The following is a 21,693-nucleotide window of genomic DNA, read 5'->3' as shown; positions in this document are numbered from 1 at the left end:
CGCGGGCAAGATGGGCGGGATGACGCTTAGTTTGAGAATCCTGTGGGGCTTCGGTGTGAGCGAGGGCGCCGAGCAGCTCAGTGGGGTCAGGACTTTGTGCCTGCTGCCTGGCTGGAACAAAGGCACCTACGGGATGTACTGGCAAAAATGGTGTGGGGTTTGAGGTGCTCAGTGACGTCTAGGGTTGCCACCCAGCCGGTGTTCACCCAGACAGGACGGGTTTCAGCTTGTGTGTCCGGGTGCCATTTGACAAGCCTGGACATCCATTGTTTTTTTTTATCAGGGGGAGCAGGGGGGGAGCGAGGGGGCCTAGAGGGAAAGAGGTGGAGCAGGGGCGGGGCCTTGACATCTACGTGTTGGAAAGTACCTGAAGGGGCAGTTAGGCACCAAAGTCCCTTTGCAGGCCTAGCCCCTCCTCTGCTGGTGCCTCGGTCCCCCAGGACAGAGCTTTCCTACCTCACAAAGGTGTGGGGATGCTGAACTCATTAGTGGCTGACTGTGATGCCATGGCAATGCTGGGCATGCAAGCAGATCTAGGCCAGAGCCTCCGCTGGTGTGGTTTCGTGCAGCTTGTCGATTGCAGGGTCGCTGGGCTGACTCCAGGTGCCCTGCCCCCATTTGTCAGAGGCGTTTTCTTTCAAACCCATTGGCTTGTAGCTTCAAGATTCCCAGTATAAAATATCTGAGAGTTTGTCAGGCCAGGAGCCTCCTCCCTCTCTCTCTTTTTCTTGATTCAAAATCCTCTTTTAGCGATCTCTCCCTCCGCCCTGTGTGCACGGCCTGCAGGCTCCCCGCCCCTCCTGGGGTGAAGGAAGAATTCCCTATTTTGGAGCAGATGCACCAGGGCCTTGCAAAGGGGCTAGCAATGAACTGGAGAAGGGAACAGCTGGCCAGAGGCTAACCCTGCAGGGAGTCCCCCACCAGGCTGCAGCTGGAGCTCAGGCGCTCTGTGTTGACACAGCAACCCCTTGCAACAATTAGATAAGAGCTAAATGAGTCTCAGTAGAGGGAGTCGCTAGGTCTAGAGAGCAGCATCTGTGTGTGTGCACTGGCTGCCCAGGGGAGTAGAGCAGGAGGAGGGTGAAAAGCAAAGTAAAGCCAAGCCTGGCCTAGCCCAGGAATTGGGTGACCCAAACCGACTGCCTAGGCTCAGCTGCATCACCGGGTCCATGCTGCAGGGCATGGGCAGCCCTGGCTGGACAAATTCTGCACTTGACAATGTTCCCTCGCCTGCCCTCAGGGAATCCCCCTGCTTCGGCCAGGATGCCACCCCAGGAGCTGAGCGTGGGGTCCCCCAGTGCTAGGCCATGCCAGGCTGGCCTGTGGGGCTGCACAAGGGTAGACGTGCTAACGATCAGCTTCCTTGCTGCGAAGCGCCGCCCCTGCCTGCCAATGCTGCCCCCTGCCCTCCCCAAACTGGGCCCAAGTTAGAAAGGTGGGGGGCCATGACTCCTGCCTCCCTGGTCCTGGCGCCATTGGTGCTGCATGTGCAGGGGGTGTGAAAGGACTGAGCAAAGGTCTGCTAAGGCGAGATGTCAGGAAAAGCTCCCCGCAGTGCGAGCCAGCTGGCTGGGGAGCAATCTGCCCCTTGCTCAGCACACTGACAAGCGACCTGCAGAGGGGGGTTATTGACATTGCGCCTCCCTTTGCTCCTTTAGGCTGAATAACCAAGTTGTGCGTTTTGTTACTGATTGTTTCTTTACCGTTCAAACACCAGGATTCCTAGGTGGGGTTATAATAATTCTTGTTGGCCCTGGTTGTGCTGGAGGAGATCTGGGAGGCTCAGGCATGTTTATGGTGAGGAGAGAGAGGGAACGAGGAGGCCTTGCAGCCATTGGCCCTCTCCTCTCTGCATTTTAATACAGGGGCAATTGTGAGGGATCAGCTGAGGAGGGATAGGCCAGCAGGGGGCAGTGTGGTGATGCTGGGGCTGGTCTGTTTCCCAGACTAGGAGTGGTGGGGGGCAGCTGGGAAGGGCTGGGGGGCAAGGGCAGGGTGTCTGGGGCTCTGGGAGGAGTTCAGCATTGAAGGCAGATGGCAGGGAGCACACTGGACCCACCCTGTGCTAGGGCCAGTGGTGAGCTCCAGCCGGTTCGCAGCGGTTCGCGCAAACTGGTTGTTAAATTTAGAAGCCTTTTTAGAACCGGTTGTTCCAGGACAACCGATTCTAAAAAGCTTTTAAATTTAACAAAGGCTCGGGCAGCTGTCTGCCCGGCCCCGGCCCCAGCTCACCTCCCCCTCTCCCCTGAATGCTCCGCCCTCCTTCTCCTCCCCTTCCCCTGCTTCCCGCGAATCAAATGTTCATGGGAAGCCTGAAAAAAGGAGCAGGCAGGTAAGCCGGCGTGTGGGGGAGGGGGCGGGACAGCTCCTCCTGGCCCTGGCCGAGCGCCCCAGCCCGGTCCCAGCCAAGCACCCCCGGCTCGGGCTGGTCCCGCCTGCGCGGCTCGGACCTGGCCCAGCTCGGGCACCGTGGCTGCGGCTCCGGTCCCGGTACCAGCCCGGCTGGGGGAGTCGGGCCCTGCGGCTGCGGCTGCGGCTCCGATCCCGGTGCCGGCAGGACCCGGGGAGTCGGGCCCCACGGCTCCGGCGCCGGTCCCGGTGTTGGCCGGGCCGGGGAGTTGGGCCCCGCGGCTCCGGCGCTGGTCCCAGTGTCGGCCAGGCCCGGGGAGTCGGGCCCCGCGGCTGCGGCTCCGGCGCCGGTCCCGACCCCGGCAGGGGTAAGAGGCCAGGGCCAGGGCCGGGACTGGGGCGGGGGAGGAGGGGTTGGATCGGGCAGAGGTTCTGGGGGGGCAGACAGGGGATGGGGAAGGGGGGGTTGGGTAGGCGCCGCGTGGGAGTTCCTGGGGTCTGTTGGGATGGTGGTGGATGGAGTCGGGGCAGTCAGGGGACAGGGAGCGGGGCAAGTTTGGCAGGGGGTGGGGTCCTGGGGGGGAGTTAGGGTTGGGGGTCTTGGGAAGGAGTGGTCAGGGGACAAGGAGCAGGGCAGGGGGGGTTATGGGTTGTGGTTTCTGAGGGGGGGCAGGACGTGGGTAGGGAGTGTACTCACTGGGCGGTTCCCTACCGGGTCTTCGGTGGTGGGTCCTTCAGCTGCCAGAGCCGTGCCGCCGAAGACCCAGTAGGGAACAGGTTCCTAAGATTTTGGCAGCTCATCACTGGCTAGGGCCCATAGAATCTTAGTGCCTATAGCACTGGTTTGCACTGTGGTGCCCCTGGCGTGCTACCAGGGAGAGTTTTAAGACCAAGACTAACCCCAGTGCACAGCAGGGACCCAACCAGGGGGTAGCGATCACACCGGGCAGTAGGGTGACCAGTCATCAAATGTGAAAAATCGGGACAGTGGGTGGGGGGTAATAGGAGCCTATAGAAGAAAAAGACTCAAAAATCGGGACTGTCCCTATAAAATCGGAATATCTGGTCACCTTACCGTGCAGTGACATTGTTTTCCCCAAAACATGTTAGCTGGAATGTTTCCCCACAGGAGCTGAAAGCCCAGCGTGTGGTCAGGGAACAATTCACATAGGCAGTTAGAATTCAGCATTTGTTCGTTTTAAAATGTTAAATTATTCCCCTTCAGTCCTCCCCCCGCCCTTTGCCTACCCAAGAAACCAAATAGCCTGCCAGTTTGTCCCCTACACACACACATTCCCAATTGCTCACATGTGTGCTTACACAGCTGGTAGCATGCGGGGGTTTGCTCACCTTAAGTAGCTGAAAGGGGTGGGCAGGATGGAGTATCCCAACTGATCCTCTTCCAGGTCAGAAGCGGTTGGGGATGGTGGCAGCAGTTACTTTTCCTCCTCTGCTGGGTCACCGGCCGCTAGCAGGATTATATAACACTCGCTTCTAGAATGATGGGGATTTATTGGGACACTGCAAGTATCAACTCCAGCACATGCAGGCAGGTCTTAACTTCCTGCTAACCCCCCAGGTCAGATCAAAACAATAATACACATAACAACAACTTAACACAAAGATAAAGATACAGCACCATCTCTTGATGGAGGTGCTGTCTGCAGTGATCATTCCAACGTTTCCCTCTAGTTAAAGAACTTAAAACGGTATCTCCTAGGAATTCAGGTAGTCTGCTGTCCACACAGGTTTCTGCATTGGTCTGCCTGCTCCAGTCCTATACTCAGTCATGGAGACATTACCCACAGCTGGATCTAGAATATCAGCAGGTGCAGGGTTCACATCCTCTAGGTCAGGCCTATCCATTGTGAACAGATTGTCTCTTGGAGACTGTGGTGTGTTAGGTCCCAAGGGTACTTGTCAGTTCCTCCTCCACAACCGATCTCCCATTACGAGCCACAGGTACCTGCTGGGGTACCTCCAAATCTGAGATGATGGTGGAACATCCTCAGTGTTTGCTTTCCCCTGTCTTTCAGTGAATCCGTGCACCAATTCTCCATGCACTAAAAGGGGTGAGTTCTTGCTTTTCGTATCAGCAAGGATAAACTGTTCCGTTTTTACCTATCATGAAAGGTCCCCTCCAAAAAGAAGTAAGTTTTGGATTTTTTCCAGATGCGCAGTCACACTTTCTCTCCTGCCTGGATGACTCATAATGCTCCTTTTCCCTGGCATCTTCTGCCTGGCAGGCTCCCTTCTGGCTCATCTGTTCCTCCACCTTTTGGGTTGCTGTCCTCAGGCCACTGAGATAAGAACCTGCCTTGTCTCCCACCTGTGCAGGTGGGGTCTTGCTGGTTCTTGCTGCCTGAACATCACATCACAGGGAAGCCTGGGTTTTGAGGAGTCCAGCAATAATCTCATAAGGACAGCCATGGGTAGTTGAGTGCTGGCTGCTGTTCTATGCAAAGATGACAAACGTTGACTTTGTATCTTATTCTCACTGGTCTCCACTGGGTAAGACTCTAAGCATACAGCCAATGGTGCAGTTCACTTTCTCCACTCCCCCATTACTCGCTGGGTGCGTGGCACTGGGCCTCACCTTGGTTAACTGGAGTTGTCAGCAAACCCTGTGATTCAGAGTCCTTCCCCTCCTTCCCTTGCTTACTGCAGACGCAGCTTGGTGGGCTGAAATGCAACATTAGGTGTGTTATCAGTGCAGCCATAACTCTCAGAGTCCTTTCATCCTCCACTGATTGTGCCACCCCATACTGTGAAAAGTGTTGTACGCTGCCAGCAAATCCGGATTTCCAGCTGGGGTTTCTTGCAGAGGGCCTTTCAAGTCAATTCGTCTGTGCTCCCAAGGGCGTACTAGCTTGGAACATTTCCCGTAAGGGAGTTCTGCCTCTTCTTGTTTGACAGGTAAGACAGGAAAGTATCTGGTCCTTAACATTGGCAGCCAGACTCAGTCAACGAAATCTTTCGGATCCCTGTGGCCTGCTGCTTCCTTAGCATGAAGACACTCCAGTAATGTTCTCTGTCAGCTTGCTGGCAAGATGGTCCTGTTGCCTTCATTTGCCAGCCAGTCACTCCTGAGCTGCATTGACTCTTCTCAGTCTGGGTCTCCTGCGGTGGATCTGTTGGTGCAGCAAATGTACCTAAGGGTCTTTAGGCTGCTCTTGCCAGATGTCCTCGCAAGGCCAGGCTGAGCCTGTTCTCACTGCCCTCGCCTGGCCAGAGGTATCTGCAGCCACATTTTGCTTTCCAGGTTCATGGTGAACATATCTCTGGACAGTTTGTAAATCCACCTCCACGGGTGTCCCCCTGGGCAGGGCTTCGTAAGGAGCCACTGCAGGGCACCAGGGTATGTGTGCACTGTGAATCCTGGACCTAGCAGACAGGGACAATGGGCCTTGGGGGCCGCCACAATAGCCAGACGCTCCTGTTGGGCAGCCAAACACTTGGTTTCTCTCTCATTTAACTTACGACCTCAAAAAGCCACTGAGGCTGTGCCTACCAAGCTCATCAATTTGTTCAAGTGCAAACCCAGCAGCAGCCTTTGAGGTATCTCGGGGTATCGTGACCGGATGGGATGGACCCAGGAATTAAAGCCCAGCAGAGTTCGGAGTCCTTCCCTCGGAGACTCAAGCACTTTTGGGTGTCGCTCTGTCCGGACAAAGTCACTCTTGGTTACCTGGCAGCGGGGCGCTGCGTGCTCTGCTACATTCCTTACACAGCTCCTTTAGAACCACAGAGGCCTACGCACCCCTGGGCCTCCTCCAGTCCCTGGGAACCTTCTAGACCTTTATCACGTTTCGTTTCTGGGGGTGGGGCCCCAGCCCGGCCTCACTGACTAAACGTCCTAGCAAGGTGATGCTGCCCCTCAGAACTGACCCTCATTTCCTGCACGTTTACACCCTGACTCCATAACAAGCTCTAGAGTCCTACCAGGTGTTCCTCCCATGTCGTGTGAGAGCAAGTGAAATCATCTAAGTACATGAGGATGTTTTCAGATCCCTGACTACCCCTGCAATGTCCCTGGGGCATGTGTGAGTCCGAAAGGCTGTCTGCAGAACAGAGCCAGTCCATAGGGTGTCACCAGGCAGCTTTTTCTTGATTCTTAGGTGCCCCTTTCATCCAATGGCATCCAGATACCAAGTCCAGACAACTAACATATTTTGTTCCTGGCACGTTGTCCAGTGTGTCTGCTGTGCGGGAAGGGGTCGCTGTCTTGCACTGTCTGTGAATTAAGTCTCCTTGGTGTGAATGCAGAGCCTCAAGTTTCCATTGGGCTATATCACAGTGACAACTGGGGCTGCCCAGATGGTGAAGATTGCTGCCAGGCCATCCTCCAGCATGTGGTTTCGCTTCTCTTTCACTGCAACCTGACACTCCAGGGAATCCAAGGTGGGGGCTGGCCCGTGGGAATGCTCCCTGGCTTATGCACAATTGGCTATTGTACCTCATCATATCTCCCAAGCACTCCTTTATTCCTGGAGAACACACTAGCACTTCTGTCCATCACCTTCTACGGCTGTCTGTCACGTCAACCCCGAGCTCTTTTACTAACCAGGCTGCTTCCCAGCTCTTGAACTCTGCCCCCGTGAGAGGCTTTGAGACATCAGCTACACTGGACACTGACCCCAGCGACTGATTATTCACAGCTGCATTTCCAGGTCAGTCACATGAATTGCTCTTACCCAAAGTCCCCTTCGGTCCAGTTCACACCAGAGTTCTGCTGCACCGCCATCCTGATTGCATCCCAGTAGCTTCAAACACTCCCACAGGGTCACTGCAACTGTCCTTTATCCTTAGGGGTCTTCCTGCAGGATGACCTGGCTTCACCACCACTTTATTCTGAGCCACCCAGGAGCAGTTCCTCTCCCTCCCCCTGTAGCCGTGGTCGAGGAACCTCAAAGGCATCAGGAGTTGCTCTTCAGCATCAGGGCCGGTGCAAGGAAGTTTTGTGCCCTAGGCAAAACTTCCACCTTGTGCCCCCCCCACTAGCCCGCAGCTCCCTGCCCCCCCCGGCCCTGAGGTGCCCTCTCCCGCGACAGCTCCCCCCAATAGCCGTGCAGCACCTCCCCACCCCAGCTCACCTCTGCTCCGCGTCCTCCCCGAGCACGCCGCCCCCGCTCTAATTCTCCTCCCCTCCCAGACTTGCGGTGCCAAACAGCTGATTGGTGCTGCAAGCCTGGGAGGCGGGAGAAGTGGAGCAGCGACCGCGCTCGGGGAGGAACCACTATAAAAAAAAATTGGGGGTACCACTTTTTGGCGCTCCCAAATCTTAGCGCCCTAGGCAACTGCCTAGTTCGCCTTAATGGTAGCACCGGCCCTGTCCAGCATCCACACTTCCTCCTGCCCACATTCAGGAGGTTGATCTGAATAATGTCCAGGGCCAAGTGTGCGCCATTAACATGCCAAGAGTTTTTGTACTGCCCTTGAAAGAATCCACTCCCAACCCCACAGCACTAGAAATACTGGTCACCACAAGAAAAGCCCATGTTGTATGTAGAGACCCCTGGTTCAGAGGGTGTTGGATTTCTCTTGTTGTCTGCAGTGGCTAATGAGTAATAGTTCCCAGTTTAACTCCCACAGTACAAATCTTCTTCCCCTTTAGCACTGGGGGTTCATAGAATATCAGGATTGGAAGGGACCTCAGGAGGTCATCTAGTACATCCCCCTGTCAGATTTTTGCCCCAGATCCCCAAATGGCCCCCTCAAGGATTGAACTCACAACCCTGGGTTTAGCAGGCCAATGCTCAAACCACTGAGCTATCCCTCCCCCCTATGGATCAGACTTATTTCAGATCCTGGGTCCAGCAGCATTGTGATTTTCCAGCCATTAATGCCCCCAGACACTTAGTAACAGGTGACTCTTTACACCAGCTACTAGTTTCCCTGGCTGTGGCTTGTGCAATTCCAATGGCCTTTGCCGCCACATCACCTGCAAATGTCATCTGGCCAGGGACCCACTCAGGAAACTCTCTCTCATCGCACCCATGGGACACCTGCGAATAGCTTGCACCTGGGTTTCCTCCGATTTTTTTGCCACTTCCCTAGCAACCTGTCCTTGAAGAGCAGCAAAGGAGTCACCTTCAGGGTGGGAATTAACAGCTGCTACCTTCAAGAAAACCCCAATATCTGCTTCTAAATTTGTAGCTCTGGGTGTAATCTGGTCCACAATCCAGTCTGGTATCTGGTCTGGTACCAGCAGGTTTGGAAGTTCCCCCGTTAAACCATTTCTAAATGGACTTTTCAGGCAGGGTTCTCTCATTGCTTGCCACAGGCCCCTCTCTGCAGTGTCCGTTCCGGTTCAGCGCAGCCGGTTCTGATTCCCTCGAGCTGTCTTCTGGCCAGGGAAGGCCCCATTGAAAGTCTATGCCAGGGTTCCCTTCCTGGCCACCTCCCGGCTTGCCATCCCTTTTGGTATTTCAGAAGGGCCAGCCCCGCTTATGGCGGCTGTATAACTGCTTGTGTAACTGGGTATAAGAACCACGCTCAGCACAGGGAAGCAGCTGGTAAAGTGCTTTGCCATTCCCATCCACGAACACTGCTAGGCATTGTGCTGCTTTCTCACCAGCCCACTCAGTCACAGAGAGCAGCCGCTCAGTCTGTCACATGCTCGCAGATCCCGGCCTCATCCGCACAACCAGGAAATTTCTTCTCGGGCAAAAGTGCTCTTGCTATCTTGCTGCCCCTGCCACCTATTGTAGCACTTGCTTGTTGAATCACAGTGATTTATTGGGTCACTGCAAGTACCAACTCCAGCACACACAGGCAGGGCTGAACTTCCTGCTAACGCTCCCCCACCCCAGCTCAGATCAACAACATCATGACGGACTAGACAACAGCTTAACACTAAGATAAAGCTACAGCACCGGTACCAGGGGCGGTGCTGTCTGCACTGATCATTGCAGTTGCCCGGGGAGAGGCAAAAAGGACAGTGGAAGCAACTGTGAAGTTGTACTGGGCCTGGCGACTGCATGCTCAGCAGATGGCAGCGGGTATCGGAGGGGGGACATCTCCACCCAGCTTGCCTGTTAGTGTGCATGGTCCCCATCTGGGGTCAGGCTGCAACTGGTCTGTTGCTCCCCTTCCCTCCCAGCTGTCGGGCTCTGCACAGGAACAGGTCTCACAGGCAGTGCCAGGAGCCAGCAGCTGCTCCCGTTAGTGAGGATACCCCAAAATGTTGAGTAGTCTCATGTCAGGGTGCATCACCCAACGTAGGACTGAAGCACTTCCATAATGGATCAGAATAGAGTCTGTCTAGTCCAGGGTCCTGTCTCTGACAGTGGCCAGCACCAACTGCATCAGAGAAATGGAATAACCTGTTCTTAGGGGAGGTTACTTCCAAGCCCTTCTCGGTTCAAGGTTGACTTATGCTGTGACTCATGAGGATTTATATAAGGACCATCTAGATTCAGTGGTCTCAGAGAGCTATCCCGGAATCACGGTTAGAATGGTTTCCCAGCTACACAGAACTTTCATAAATCTAGTATTTAATGGGTCAATATAAAGAACATTTCCAATATATACTTTGTATAACTACCGTGTAAACCCAGCAAGGCTGACTGAGCTCCAAACGCTGGGGTACTTTTATTTTAATTCACAGAAAGATATCATTTCAGTCTTGGAGTGATGTGTTTACAGCCTGGGATATATAACAACAAATTAAGATGCTCATCAATTCAGAGTTATATTCAATGTTAAACCCTATGTGGGTTCGAAGTTTAATGTCACAGTAAAAATGTGTGTCTAGAAAACCAAATCAAGTTTGAGATTTAATTTCAACTAACAAATTGGATTCCTTCAATTTCTTATGCAAAATATATCACATGCCACTTTCTATAGATTCCTGCCATCAGTTATACAATAATTAGGCAATACATGGAAAACTAAACTAATGTGGCCATTAGAAATAATCAACTAATAAGCTCATGTTGCCATTAGAAGATTTTGTTAAGAAGGTCAGTAATAAAGAATGCCTTGCGAACAATATATACCAGTGGCTTCACTGTATGCCATGCTGACTCATAGGAGAGGACAGAGCTAGGTAGGTAGCTAAAGGGGTTGGTAGGAAATATGGCAGAACATCAAACTGATATTCAGATAATTATCTCTATGATTGTTCCCGAACAATCTGTTAAACGGATTTGCCTGGAAAGCACAGCCTTTATATTCAGCTGGCTGAGCTAGCCATAACACTGGAAATGCTACCAGCCATCAGCTAAACAACCCCAAATCACAGAAATGCAGGAGTAATATATGCTGAGGTCTTTAAATACAGAAATCTTCCCCTCTCCAAAAGTTCATACACTGAAATTAACAGATGAACTCAGTCATTCAGTGAACAACAAAGTACGGATGTGTCTAATTAGCAGTGAAACATACTCAGAAAAAGAATTCCACCAACCTCCAGTTTACTCCCAAAGGTTGAAAGTACAGCCATGAGGAACAAACATCTTTACATCAGCAACAAAACGAAGACAAATGTGCCCAGATTTGGTGTCACATAGTGGCAATAATGCAGCTGTGCTATAGCATGTCTCATACATGCTGTCATTATGTTTGCAGTCACATTTGTAACTACCATGCACTGATCTCGTGATCATGCACTGACCCTTCCCTGTGTTGAAATTTGAAAAGAAGGCGGTAGCTAAATGCATACAGCAGTACGCTAGTATGTTTGCATTCCTCTCTTCTATTGACAGTACGATCCATATCTGCATTCATTTAAGAGTTGTGTTCCTGGTATTTTTATTTGTTGCTCCGTTATTTTGAAAAATTAATAAGGAATTTTTTAACAAAAGCAAAACCATGAGTACAAACCAGTGCAGTGCTGTGCTTCTGAGTCTGCAGCCTGAAACAATAGCTCTTCTGGTTTGATTCCCAGCTGTTAGCTCAACAGTGATGATGGGTCTGGCTGAACAAAGAGTCCTCCACTTTCTGACTTGTACTGGCTTCATTCTTCATTAAACCTTTTCGCTCTATGTCAGTCTTCACCATGTCTATCCTATGCATTCTTGGCTTTTCTCTATTTCTAGTTCCTTGCACTCTGATATGATCTCCATGTATGGTATCCTTCCAGGTCCATTCTTGACATGTGTCCAAACCATCACAGTCGTCTTTCTTGGAGCTTTGGAAACAGCGGTATTTCTTGCCCTCGCCCTTTTCTTACCTCTTCATTTTTTATTTTCTGAATTCACAGAATTCCCCAGAGCCACTTCATCTCTGCAGTCAAAGTCTTTCGTTCATCAGCTTTCCTCATACTCCAACATTGCGACTTGTGCAGCCGTGTTGGCATGACAGCTGTATCATATAGGCTAATTTTCAGTTCTATCTAAATGGCTTTAGCCCTCCAGATCTGGCAGAGGTTTCTGAAGACAGTAGTGGCTAGTCCCATTCTTCTTTTGATGTCCTCTTCACAATACTAGTCCTCCAAGGTATGCTCATTTTCCCACCTATTCTAGTTCTTTGTTTCCAAGTTTGATCTTTACCTTTTCCTCTTGTCTCCCAATTGCTGCCATTTTTGTCTTCCCATGCTAGTATTCAACCCGAATGCTTTCCCAGGCTACCTGGTGAGTTATTCTCTGTAAATCTGCCTTGGTCAATGCTGTGAGGTCAATATTATCTGTGAATCTAAGGCTACGCACTGTCCTACCACATAATATGACTGCTCCCGTTTCATCTCTTTGTGCTACATCATTACTGCTTCCAGTGCCAAGTTGAACAAATCGGATGACAGCGCGCATCCTTGTCTCACTCCGATGGTCATCCTGAACTATTCCATCAACTTCTTGTCTACTTTCACTGCACGCATCGACTTGCGGTAGATGTTTTCTATCAGCTTGATCAGTTTTTCGGAGATGCCATACATTCTCGTAACTTGCCAGAAACCTTTCTGCCAAATGCTGTCAAAAGCCTGTTTGAAGTCTATAAAGTAACAGGTGCAATTGTGTTCTATGGACTTCTCCAGGATCTGTCATATCACAAATAGCTGATCTATGGTACTTCCTTCTAGTCTAATACCTCTGCCACTGCTGCTTCCACGTACCTTTTCCTTCTCCTCTACAACAGCTTGGTGAATGCTTTTCTGACACACTCAATAAGCCGATTCCTCGGTAGTTCTTGCACTTACTCATGTATCTTTGTTTATAGGTTGGTACTATTATTACTTTTCCCCAGTCACACGGCACTTGCTCTTCTCTGTAAATCCCGTTGAACAGCTAGTGCATTGCCTTGACCTTGTATTCCTGCTTGCAGCAGCTCTGGGGTTACACTGTCACTTCCCAGTGCCTTTTTCTTATTCAAACTTTTTCCTGAGATCTTTACTACTTCTTCTAAGAATTCCGGCATCTGCTCTCCCTCATTCATGCTGGGAAGCTTCTCCAGCATTGCATTGTCGAACGCTGCAAAATATTCTGTCCCTCACTCATTCATTGCTTGTTCATCCTCAGTTATTTGTTTGTTTTGTCTTTCACCGCTGACATCTTCAACTCCTAGGTCCCACTCAGTTCTTTTATCTTATGCTACAACCCATGTCACATTTCTTTTGATATATTCTTCTACACCTTTACAGTGTGTGCTTATCTGGTCATTCCTGTCTCTCTTTGCTTTTTGTGGTCACTCTCTGCCACTTTATTGCACTCGGCTCTTAGACTTTTGTCCCCCTTTTTATTTCAGTTTCCTGTGCTTGTCACGCAGCTGCAACACTTCATCTGTTATCCACCTCGCTTGCTCTGGTTTGGCCTTGTACCCAACACTTGTTCAGCCGTCCTCGTAACCCCATTTTTCCCACTGTTCCACGTCTCTTCCATGTCCATTTCTTCTTTCCCCAGAGATGTGGTACTTTTCTGCCAAGCTTTGTTGTATTCTTTCCTGATATCTCATTCTTTCAATTTGTCCATGTCATAGAGTTCAGCTCTTGGCACTTTTGCTTTCAGCCTCAATATCACTGATGCCGGCACTAACTTCTGATCTGATCTGATATCAGCTGCAAACAACCTGCACGGCAACACACTTGATTTCTGTCTGCGACTCCCAAATACAAAGTCTGTCATGTTCTCCGTTTGCCCATCAGCTGATATCTATGTCCAATTCCTTGAAGGCTTTTGTTTTTTAAATGGCATGTTCGTTATAGCAGGTTGTTGGTTAAGCAGAAATGTAGTAGCTTCGCTCCTCTTTCACTTTTGAAAAAATAGCTCTGAGAGGTGTGAACTGCCCACTTTTCAGCTCAGTTACATGTTAACTCTGAAACTTAAAGATGACAATGACAGTGTCATCATTATCTGTTTCTTTGTTGACCATTTTAGCAGAAACATACACCTAATTTCCTTATCCCACAACCCCACAATAAATAACACAGAGGCTGCTATGCTGGTTGCATTGTTCATTATAATATTTCATTTAATAAAAACTTTTATTAAATAACTTCTTAAAAATGTAGCTGAAGCTGCTGCAGAATATATAGAATTTCTACGCTAGAATCCAGGGGGCTTGCCACAGAGTTTAATGTAACTGTTGATGTCCTAATTATTCCCAGAAACAATGATCCTTTTTTGAAGTGTTCTAAACTCATGGCCACAAAGATATCTTGTGGCAGTGAGTTCCATAGGTTGATTGAATGTTGTGTTGGAAAAGCATTTCTGTTTATCAGTTTTAAATATGCTGCCTGTCCAGTTATTTGAATATCTCCTTGCTCTGTATTTTGAGATAGGGTAAACAGGAGCTCCTGATTTACCTTCTTTGTATGATTTATTATTTGGTATCATTATTATTTATTAGTTCTTTTCTAATCATGTCCTTTTTATACATCTCCTCTTTAAAGGACACAGTCCACATCTTTTCAGACTCTCCTCATACAATAGCCTTTCCCAGGCCCTAACCAGTTTCACCATCCATTTCAGAACCCCTTCTATTTCTGTAGGATCATTGTTTGAGATGGGGTGACCAGAACTGAATATAATATTCCCGGTGCGTGTGTCCCATTGGTTTGTTTAAGGGCATTATAATATTATTTTCTCTCATTCGTTAAACATCCTAACTTTTTTAAAAATTTCCTCTGCCACTGTGCTGCCCGTTCCCCTCGTGCAGTCAGCACTGTTCATCATAGCCCCAGTCTAGGCCTCTTCTGTACTGAAATATCCTGGGGTCCCTTCCTAGCGTGTCACTGGCTGAACAAATAACCCTCTGTGCTCTCCCCTCCCCCATCGCAGCCATGGTGGAGCTGGATGGCGACGACATCAGAATCTCGTCCCGAGGGAAGATCGCTGAGCGAGACATTGTCCAGGTAAAAACAACACGTTCCTAGCGCAGCATTTTCCTTCCCCTTCATTTCATTTAGTTCATGTCAGAAACCATCCTGGAGCCTTCCATGCCTCCCCAGCATGCCCAGGGTTCAGGCAGGCTCAGGTTTTTCACTCCAGGAGCAGGCCTGTCCTAGGGCAGCGGGAGTTTGCTGAACCACAAGTGTTTGAGATCAGACCAGTGGCTGCAGCACATCTGAGGATCTGGCACATTAACACAGCCTGCCTTGGCCTTCGATAATATGAGATGAACGGGGAAGACTCTGGAGAAGGGTAGAGCAATTATCAAGCACCAAAAAAAGTCCCATGTTTCAGCTACCTATTGGCTTGGATAGGGAAAAACTCTTAGACCCTCATTTCCATACCAGGCCTCTGTGTCTCTGTGCTTCTCTAATCTGTACATGCTAGAACTAATGCTTCCTGGCTCCCCCTTCTCATAATCTTTCCTTTCCAAAACCATCAAATCCACTCATCCAGTGTGGCTCTAACTTCAAACCACACTGTAGCCATCAACCCGCTACAGTTCCATAGGACAGGTGCAAAGCAGGCTGGCTGGTGGAAACATAGGTCAGCCTAAGAAGGCCAGGTAGGACATCTGGCCCCCAACATCGGATGTGTTGCTGACGGTCTGCATAGGAGCAGTGTCTCCCATCTCCATTTGAAAATCTCTCCGCTCTTCGTATGTCTGACATGCTTTCCTTCTCTCCCAGTTTGTTCCATTCCGGGATTACATCGACCGCACAGGGAACCACGTCCTGAGCATGGCCCGCTTGGCCAAAGATGTCCTGGCCGAGATCCCGGACCAGTTCATTTCCTACATGAAGGGACGTGGCATCAAGCCAAACCCAGCGCCCCCTGCGTACACCCCGACCGGCCCCACCCTTCAGACGCAGATCTGACGAGCAGGAGGGAAGAGGAGCGAGGGAAAAGCCCAAGGCCTCTTGTGTCCACTGTTTACTCTCCCTCTAGCTGGATACCAAGACAGTCAGAGCTTCCAGTGAGATTCCTCCATGGACTGTTTCTCCACACTTGGCTGTAGGCAGATGGACGGTGAAGCTGTTGAGTTCCGACACTGCTCGTCCTCATGTGTCAGTGGAAGGATTTGTGGGACTCAGACATAAAGGACGTGCGGGGTGGGGTGGGGGGAGTTTTTAAAAAGACAAGCCCAGCAACTGACAAGCTTCTTCTCTGGGAGGGGGATAGAAGGGAAAAGAGGGGGATGTGAGCTGTCACCCCCACCAGACAGTGGAGTGGAGTCCCACGTCACCTGTTTTTCTTTGGGTTCTCGGCAGATCAGCTGTTCCGCCAAGTCCCCCAGCCTCTTTCTACTCTTCCCCTTTCCAAACGAGTCTGAGTATTTTATAGCCCATGTACAGTCCACCTGCTGTCTCCAGTCTGCTGAAATTTCTCATCTCCTTGCTGTTTGCTGGCTTGGCTTATATATCAGCTTGGCAGACTTTCGGTTGGCTTCAGACATCAGGTATCTGCATTGTTTTCTCTGCTGTTGTTCTGGCTGCACCGTTGTTCAGAGTTACTAATGCTCCATCTCCTATCAATCCGACTTGGCAAAGATCCACACAGGGCTTTGTTGGGGCTTTTGCCTATAACCGCATCATGCTTTTTAAGCCCTGTGTTTGATCTGTGCAGAGCCCTTCCTGTACCATTCTGGACCTTTTAACATTGAAGGCACATTGTCGTGTGTCATGGAGCTGCTCTGACTACAAGGGGAGGAAGCATTAGTTTGACCTTTAGTACATATGCATTTTGTGGCTGCTCCTGGTGCCAAAATTAAAGCTGAACCTCATCACCCATGGTCGACTCACAAGCTATACGTGCATTAACACCTGGAGAATTCTGCTCCTGGGGCTAAGTGAAAGCGTGTTCCTTTGCTGTAACTCCCAGGGTGACACTTTGGTAGGGTTTGAACATCCCTCCTTCTTTTGCTACTTTTTATAATGAGGGCTGCAGGACTGCTGGCCGCTACGAAAAGCTCTAACAAGGCGAGGGAGCAAAGTAGGTGAATGTAGCCCTAAAACATCAGGGCGCTCATCTCAGCCGGTCCCTAGCCATTCTGCTGCCCTTGGTGTCCCTCAGTGGGGCTGCCTTTTTAAAAAACAAGTTTGGTTCCATGTTTCTGGCTCCTGGTGAGACCAGGGCTGACACACACACCCCGTGTCTAATAGAAATGGGGTGGCTAGGAGACCTCTATATAATCAAACTCCAAGGATCTCCTCATTCTCCGTCGCCATTCCTTGTGTAACAGTAGCTGGGTAACTGGCTAGGTAATTACCATGTGTGACTGACCTGTGGATTCACCTCCCGCCCATGTTAGCAATGGCCTAGTGGATGAATAACAGAATGGAGCCCTAAGTGCTTTGTGTATTTTAGGAGATTCCTGCCGTGAGACACAGATTCCACAATACAAACTCCCAAGAGGACTAGGGGGGAAATGGAGCCCTAATTAAAGGTAGATGCAACCCAGCAACTCAGTGTTAGCGCTCAGGGTCCAGCAGCCCCATCACACTACTCTCCTCTGCGTGAGAGGTAGAATAAGGACAGGATCCAATCCAGGCTTATAGCTGCATAGCACTGAAGTGGGAGGAGACATAAAGAGCCAGTCACCTATCCCAGTGGGCGCATGTCACCAGGAGCAGTTAGGCCCAGCTCTCCAAAAGGGAGCCGAGTGTCACAGCCCCCAGACAGTCACAGGAACACCCCTGCCATCCGCAATGCCTGGCTCAGGTGCCCTGGCTCCTATACCATGAATGGGGAGAGATCTGGGCCTTAGACTGGGACCCACAAAGCCAGCACTATGGAGAGGGAGCCACCTGAGCTAGCCAGGGGAGAAGCTGAGGAGAGGGGTGTGTGCTAAGCCCCTGGAGTTTGGCATGTAAGTCCAGGCTGCAGGGAGCCGCCTGTCTCTGCTTGTGAGTCACCAACCAGGGCAAGGCAGGTGTTCAGCTGCCCAAGTCACGCGTGGGGCTGATCTGCTAGGGGAGCTCAGCAGCTGCCTAACTGCACACAAGACCTGGGAGGGGGAGGAAGGGGGGACTCTCGGAACCTTTAGCCTATTGGGTGGGGTTCTGACCCAGGATGGGAGAGCCCCCCGTTCATGTCCCCCCCCCCCCCCCGAGGCCTGATGAGGAGAAGGGTGATGCCCTGGCACTGCTCAGTCACCTTCAGAATTCAGCGTGAGGTTTTGGGGTGAATGGGAAAAGGCTGAGGCCAGCGAGTGGCTCTGTTGCTTTGGGAGTGCCAGGCCTCCTCGGAGTTGCTCGCCTGATGGCAGGGATCTTTGACCATGAACTTACTGAGCTCTGTTGTCCCAAACCGGGGGCCGGGGGGGGCATGACCATGTCACCTACTCACAACCTCCTTTGCATCGGCAGCATGCAACGCTCCAAGTGCCACTCAGATGAAGAAGCCCCAAAGAGCAGTCAGAGGGGGCGAGTGTGCCACTGCTGCCCAGCACTGCATGAGTGGGGAGAGCAGGCAGTGCTTGGCCGGCGGCTCTGTACTCGTTTCTGTCCACGTGTTGCTAGCGGGTGCCATAGACCCTGCAGTGCCATGCCCCGTTCTGTACAAGTGTAGCTGTTGGGTGATGCATGCCAGTGCAGTCCTGTGCCCAGTTCTGTAACATGCTGAATGGCCGAGCTGTCCTCCCACCCTGCTCTGTGTCGGTGTGGATAGCAGATGGTGCACAGGAGGCGTGGACATGGGGCTTTGAAATCACAGCTGTCAGATCAGGCACAAGCCCTATGCCCATGAGGGCGGCAAGCCAGTGCAGCTGAAGGAACATGAGTCTTCCAAGCCGGGGTGTGTACGTTTCCACAGGAAGAGGGCCACTGTACAGTCTATCCTCCAATCCAACTTTTCTTTACAAGCTACAGGAGGTGTCTCCAAGAACTGAGAATTCGCAACTGCCCAGCATGTTACTGGAGAAGTTTGGCTCCTTTCCCTTTCTCCTCCCTCCCACTCACTTGATTTTTTATTTGCATGGGTGATGACCTTTCTAGACTTTACACTATTGTATTTTGTGTCGAATGTCTGACGTGAGCTGATTTGTATTGGATTGCCTTAAACTAAAATAAACTATGCTTTTTACTACAGCAATGAGCGCGCTCTGATTTCCTGCCCTCCAAGGGCCCCAGAAAGGTCACAGCACCAAAAAATGGTGTCTCCATCACAGGAGATCTGAGTTCTGTCTTTCTGCTCGTCAGGTCACCTCTGCACGCTGGTGGTACAGAGCTGGGCCTTACAGAAAATGATTCGCTTGGGGAGTTACCTGCAGGGCTGGGTTTGAAGGACCATTTGCTTTTGCTCTGGCTCCTGCTCGCTCACTCTTTTAGGCTGACTCCCTTGTTCCCATTCTGGTATCATTTCAGCACTGTGAAGAGATGGGAGGCATCACCTCCCCAGCTCCAGTTTGGCAACTCTCTCAGGTTCCCCTTTGCCCCTTTGGCTAGAGCCGCATTGTCTCCAAGGTGCCAGGACCATGACAACATGATGATCCCCGGGGTCCTTTCCTCTCCCACCTGCTCCTGCCCTTTGGGCCGAAAGTCTAGAACCCCTGGACTCTCCCTTGGTGCTGCTGTTTGCACCCAGCTGGAAACCCCAGCACCAGATGGGAAACTGGCTTGAGGCAGGAGCCCTTTGGCTTCAGCAGCCGTCCCTGAACAAATCTGCTGCTAACCCCCACCATTCTGTGTCTCCTGCTGGGGTGGGACTGGCAGGCTCAGGGTGGCAGCCTTCTCTTGCTGATTGGGCTGGATTCAGTCAGCCTGGGAGTGATTACAGCGGAGTGCCCTTCTTGCAGCATTAGACTGTACCCCACACAGAGTACCATCAAACAGTTACAATCCATACTCGATGGGGACCCCATCCGGAAAGAAATCTTTCCTGAACCCCCACTTCTGGCCTTCAAACACCCCTCAACCTCTCCAAACTCTTCACCAGAAGCAGGCTCCCCACAGACAAGCACCCACCAACTCAAAGCAGCCCCAGATCCTTCCAGAACAGCAGCTACAAAACCTGCAAACCTGCTCCAGCCCCCCACAATACACCTTGCAAGCTCCATGGGTCCTACACGCGTCTATCACAACATGAGTCCAGTCCTGCCATGAGTGCAGGGGACTGGACGAGATAAATTCACGAGGTCCCTTCCAGCCCTATGATTCTATGTGGTATACATGATCCAGTGCACTAAATGCCTCAACAACAACTGTGTGGGTGAAACCAGACAATCACTCCGCTCTCGAATGAACTCGCACAGGAAAATGATAAAAGACAAAAACACTCAATCACCTGGGGGCAAACACTTTTCACAAAGCGATCACTCTGTATCTGACCTCTCGGAAATCAGCACAGCACCGTCACTGGATGTAGGGCTTGTTACAACAATCTGTAACCAGACGTGAAAGTAAGCAGGTACGTCCCTTTAAATTGCCGGTACCCCAGGCCGCCACTACCCCAGGGCTCCGGGGGCTATTTAAAGGGCTGAGGTGGTAGAAGCAGGGGAGTCCTGGGCCATTTAAATAGCCCCCAGAGCCCTGGGGTAGTGGCGGGGCTCCAGGGGCTATTTAAAGGGCCTGGGGCTGCCGCTGCCTCTCCAGCCCCGGCCCTTTAAACAGCCACTGGAGCTCTGCTGCCAGAGCCCTGGGGTAGCAGCAGCAGCTGGGGGCTCCGGCAGCAGTTTAAAGGGGCAATAGCAGCGGCCGAGCCCTGGGCCCTTTAAACTGCTGCTGGAGCCCCTGGCTGCTGCTGCTACCCTGGCGGGGGAGGACGAGGGCACTTACAGGGCGGGCCGGGGCTGGCTCTGATCCCCCCCATCCCTGCCTCTTCTGCCTGAGGCCCCACCCTTCCGGGGGCCAAAGCCGGCCCCAACACAGCTGCGTACCTAAGTCCCTATTTCTACTTTCACCCCTGTCTGTAACCCACTAGCCCCCTCACTAACCTATGACTGCAGAGGTGTTAATAGGCCACTCTGCCTTGACTGGCCCCTTACAACATTGGTTCTCAACCAGAGGTACATGTACCCCAGGGGTACACAGGGTCTTCCGGGGTACAGCAGCTCATCTAGATATTTACCTCGTTTTACAACAGGCAACAAAAAGCACTAGCGAAGTCAGTACAGACTAAAAATTCATAGACAATGACTTGTTTGTACTGCTCGATAAACTACACACTGATGAGTAATGACAAGGTTTATATTCCAGTTGTTTATTTGATAATTATATGGTAAAAATGAGCAAGTCCGTTTTTCAGTACTAGTGGCTGTGACCCTTTTAGATGTAAGCAGAGTCAGGATGAGCTCTACCCTGACATCTGGTGGTAGATTATGGGGAGTGCAGAGTGGAAGTTTTCAAGTATTCGCATTAGCATTTCAGTTATTTGCATCAGCGCTCCCATCCCACTTAGCATACCGCAAAGCAGCATGGGATGGTTATTTTCACAGCTGTGGGAGCCCCAATTTCATTGTTATTGGGGCAGGAGGAATGAAATGTTGTCACCCTGACTGGGTAAATGGGGAACTACAAAATTGTCTTGTGATGGGGGGTTTCATTGTCAGCTGGATAGCGCTTGCTAGATGGGGCACATGGGTTCCAAAACCCATTGAAGGAGAGAGAGAGAGAGAGAGAGAGAGAGAGGCGGGCGGAGGCGGAGGCTGGGGACAGATTTCTGTACTGGGTGGTGCAGGCTTATTGTGTGAGCCAGAAGCACCAGTTCCACCTGTGCCTCTCTCCACTGTGGAATGTCAGAGTTAATTTTGATTCCCTTAAGAATCTAAATGCAGGTTACTGAGCTGAACTCACTGGCACTGGGGCTCCCCTACTATGAGCTGGAATCACTGAAGAGCTGGACTTGCTGAGCTGAGAGCACTGAGTACTGGGCTTATGAGTGGGGGAGCCTGAAGCAATACCGTGGAGCAGAGCAGCTGGCAGAGCGGAGTGGAGCAGTTTGTGTAGCCCTGGGTGAGTGGAGCCAAGCAGCTCGCGAGGATGGCCGGAGCAGATCACAGGACAGCTGGTGGACCAGAGCAGCC

General features: G+C 51.2%; 1 protein-coding gene across 6 annotated transcripts in view; it reads left to right on the top strand.

Annotated features, from left to right (window-relative positions):
* LOC123370362 (copine-5-like) overlaps window positions 1-15,814 on the top strand; it is a 194,236-nt gene extending 178,422 nt beyond the window's left edge. For all 6 annotated transcript variants that reach the window (XM_045016877.1, XM_045016878.1, XM_045016882.1 and 3 more), the window contains 2 exons: window positions 14,562-14,635; window positions 15,362-15,814. In XM_045016877.1, coding sequence (XP_044872812.1) covers window positions 14,562-14,635; window positions 15,362-15,550 — 263 coding nt within the window. In that variant the 3' untranslated portion in view covers window positions 15,551-15,814. The remainder of the gene's footprint in view (window positions 1-14,561; window positions 14,636-15,361) is intronic.
* Window positions 15,815-21,693: the final 5,879 nt, after the last annotated feature.

This window comes from Mauremys mutica, chromosome 4 (assembly GCF_020497125.1).
Source record: "Mauremys mutica isolate MM-2020 ecotype Southern chromosome 4, ASM2049712v1, whole genome shotgun sequence".
Lineage (NCBI taxonomy): Eukaryota > Metazoa > Chordata > Testudines > Geoemydidae > Mauremys > Mauremys mutica.
The sequence above is the reverse complement of the archived record's forward strand: the minus strand, read 5'-3'. Positions and strand labels throughout refer to the sequence as shown.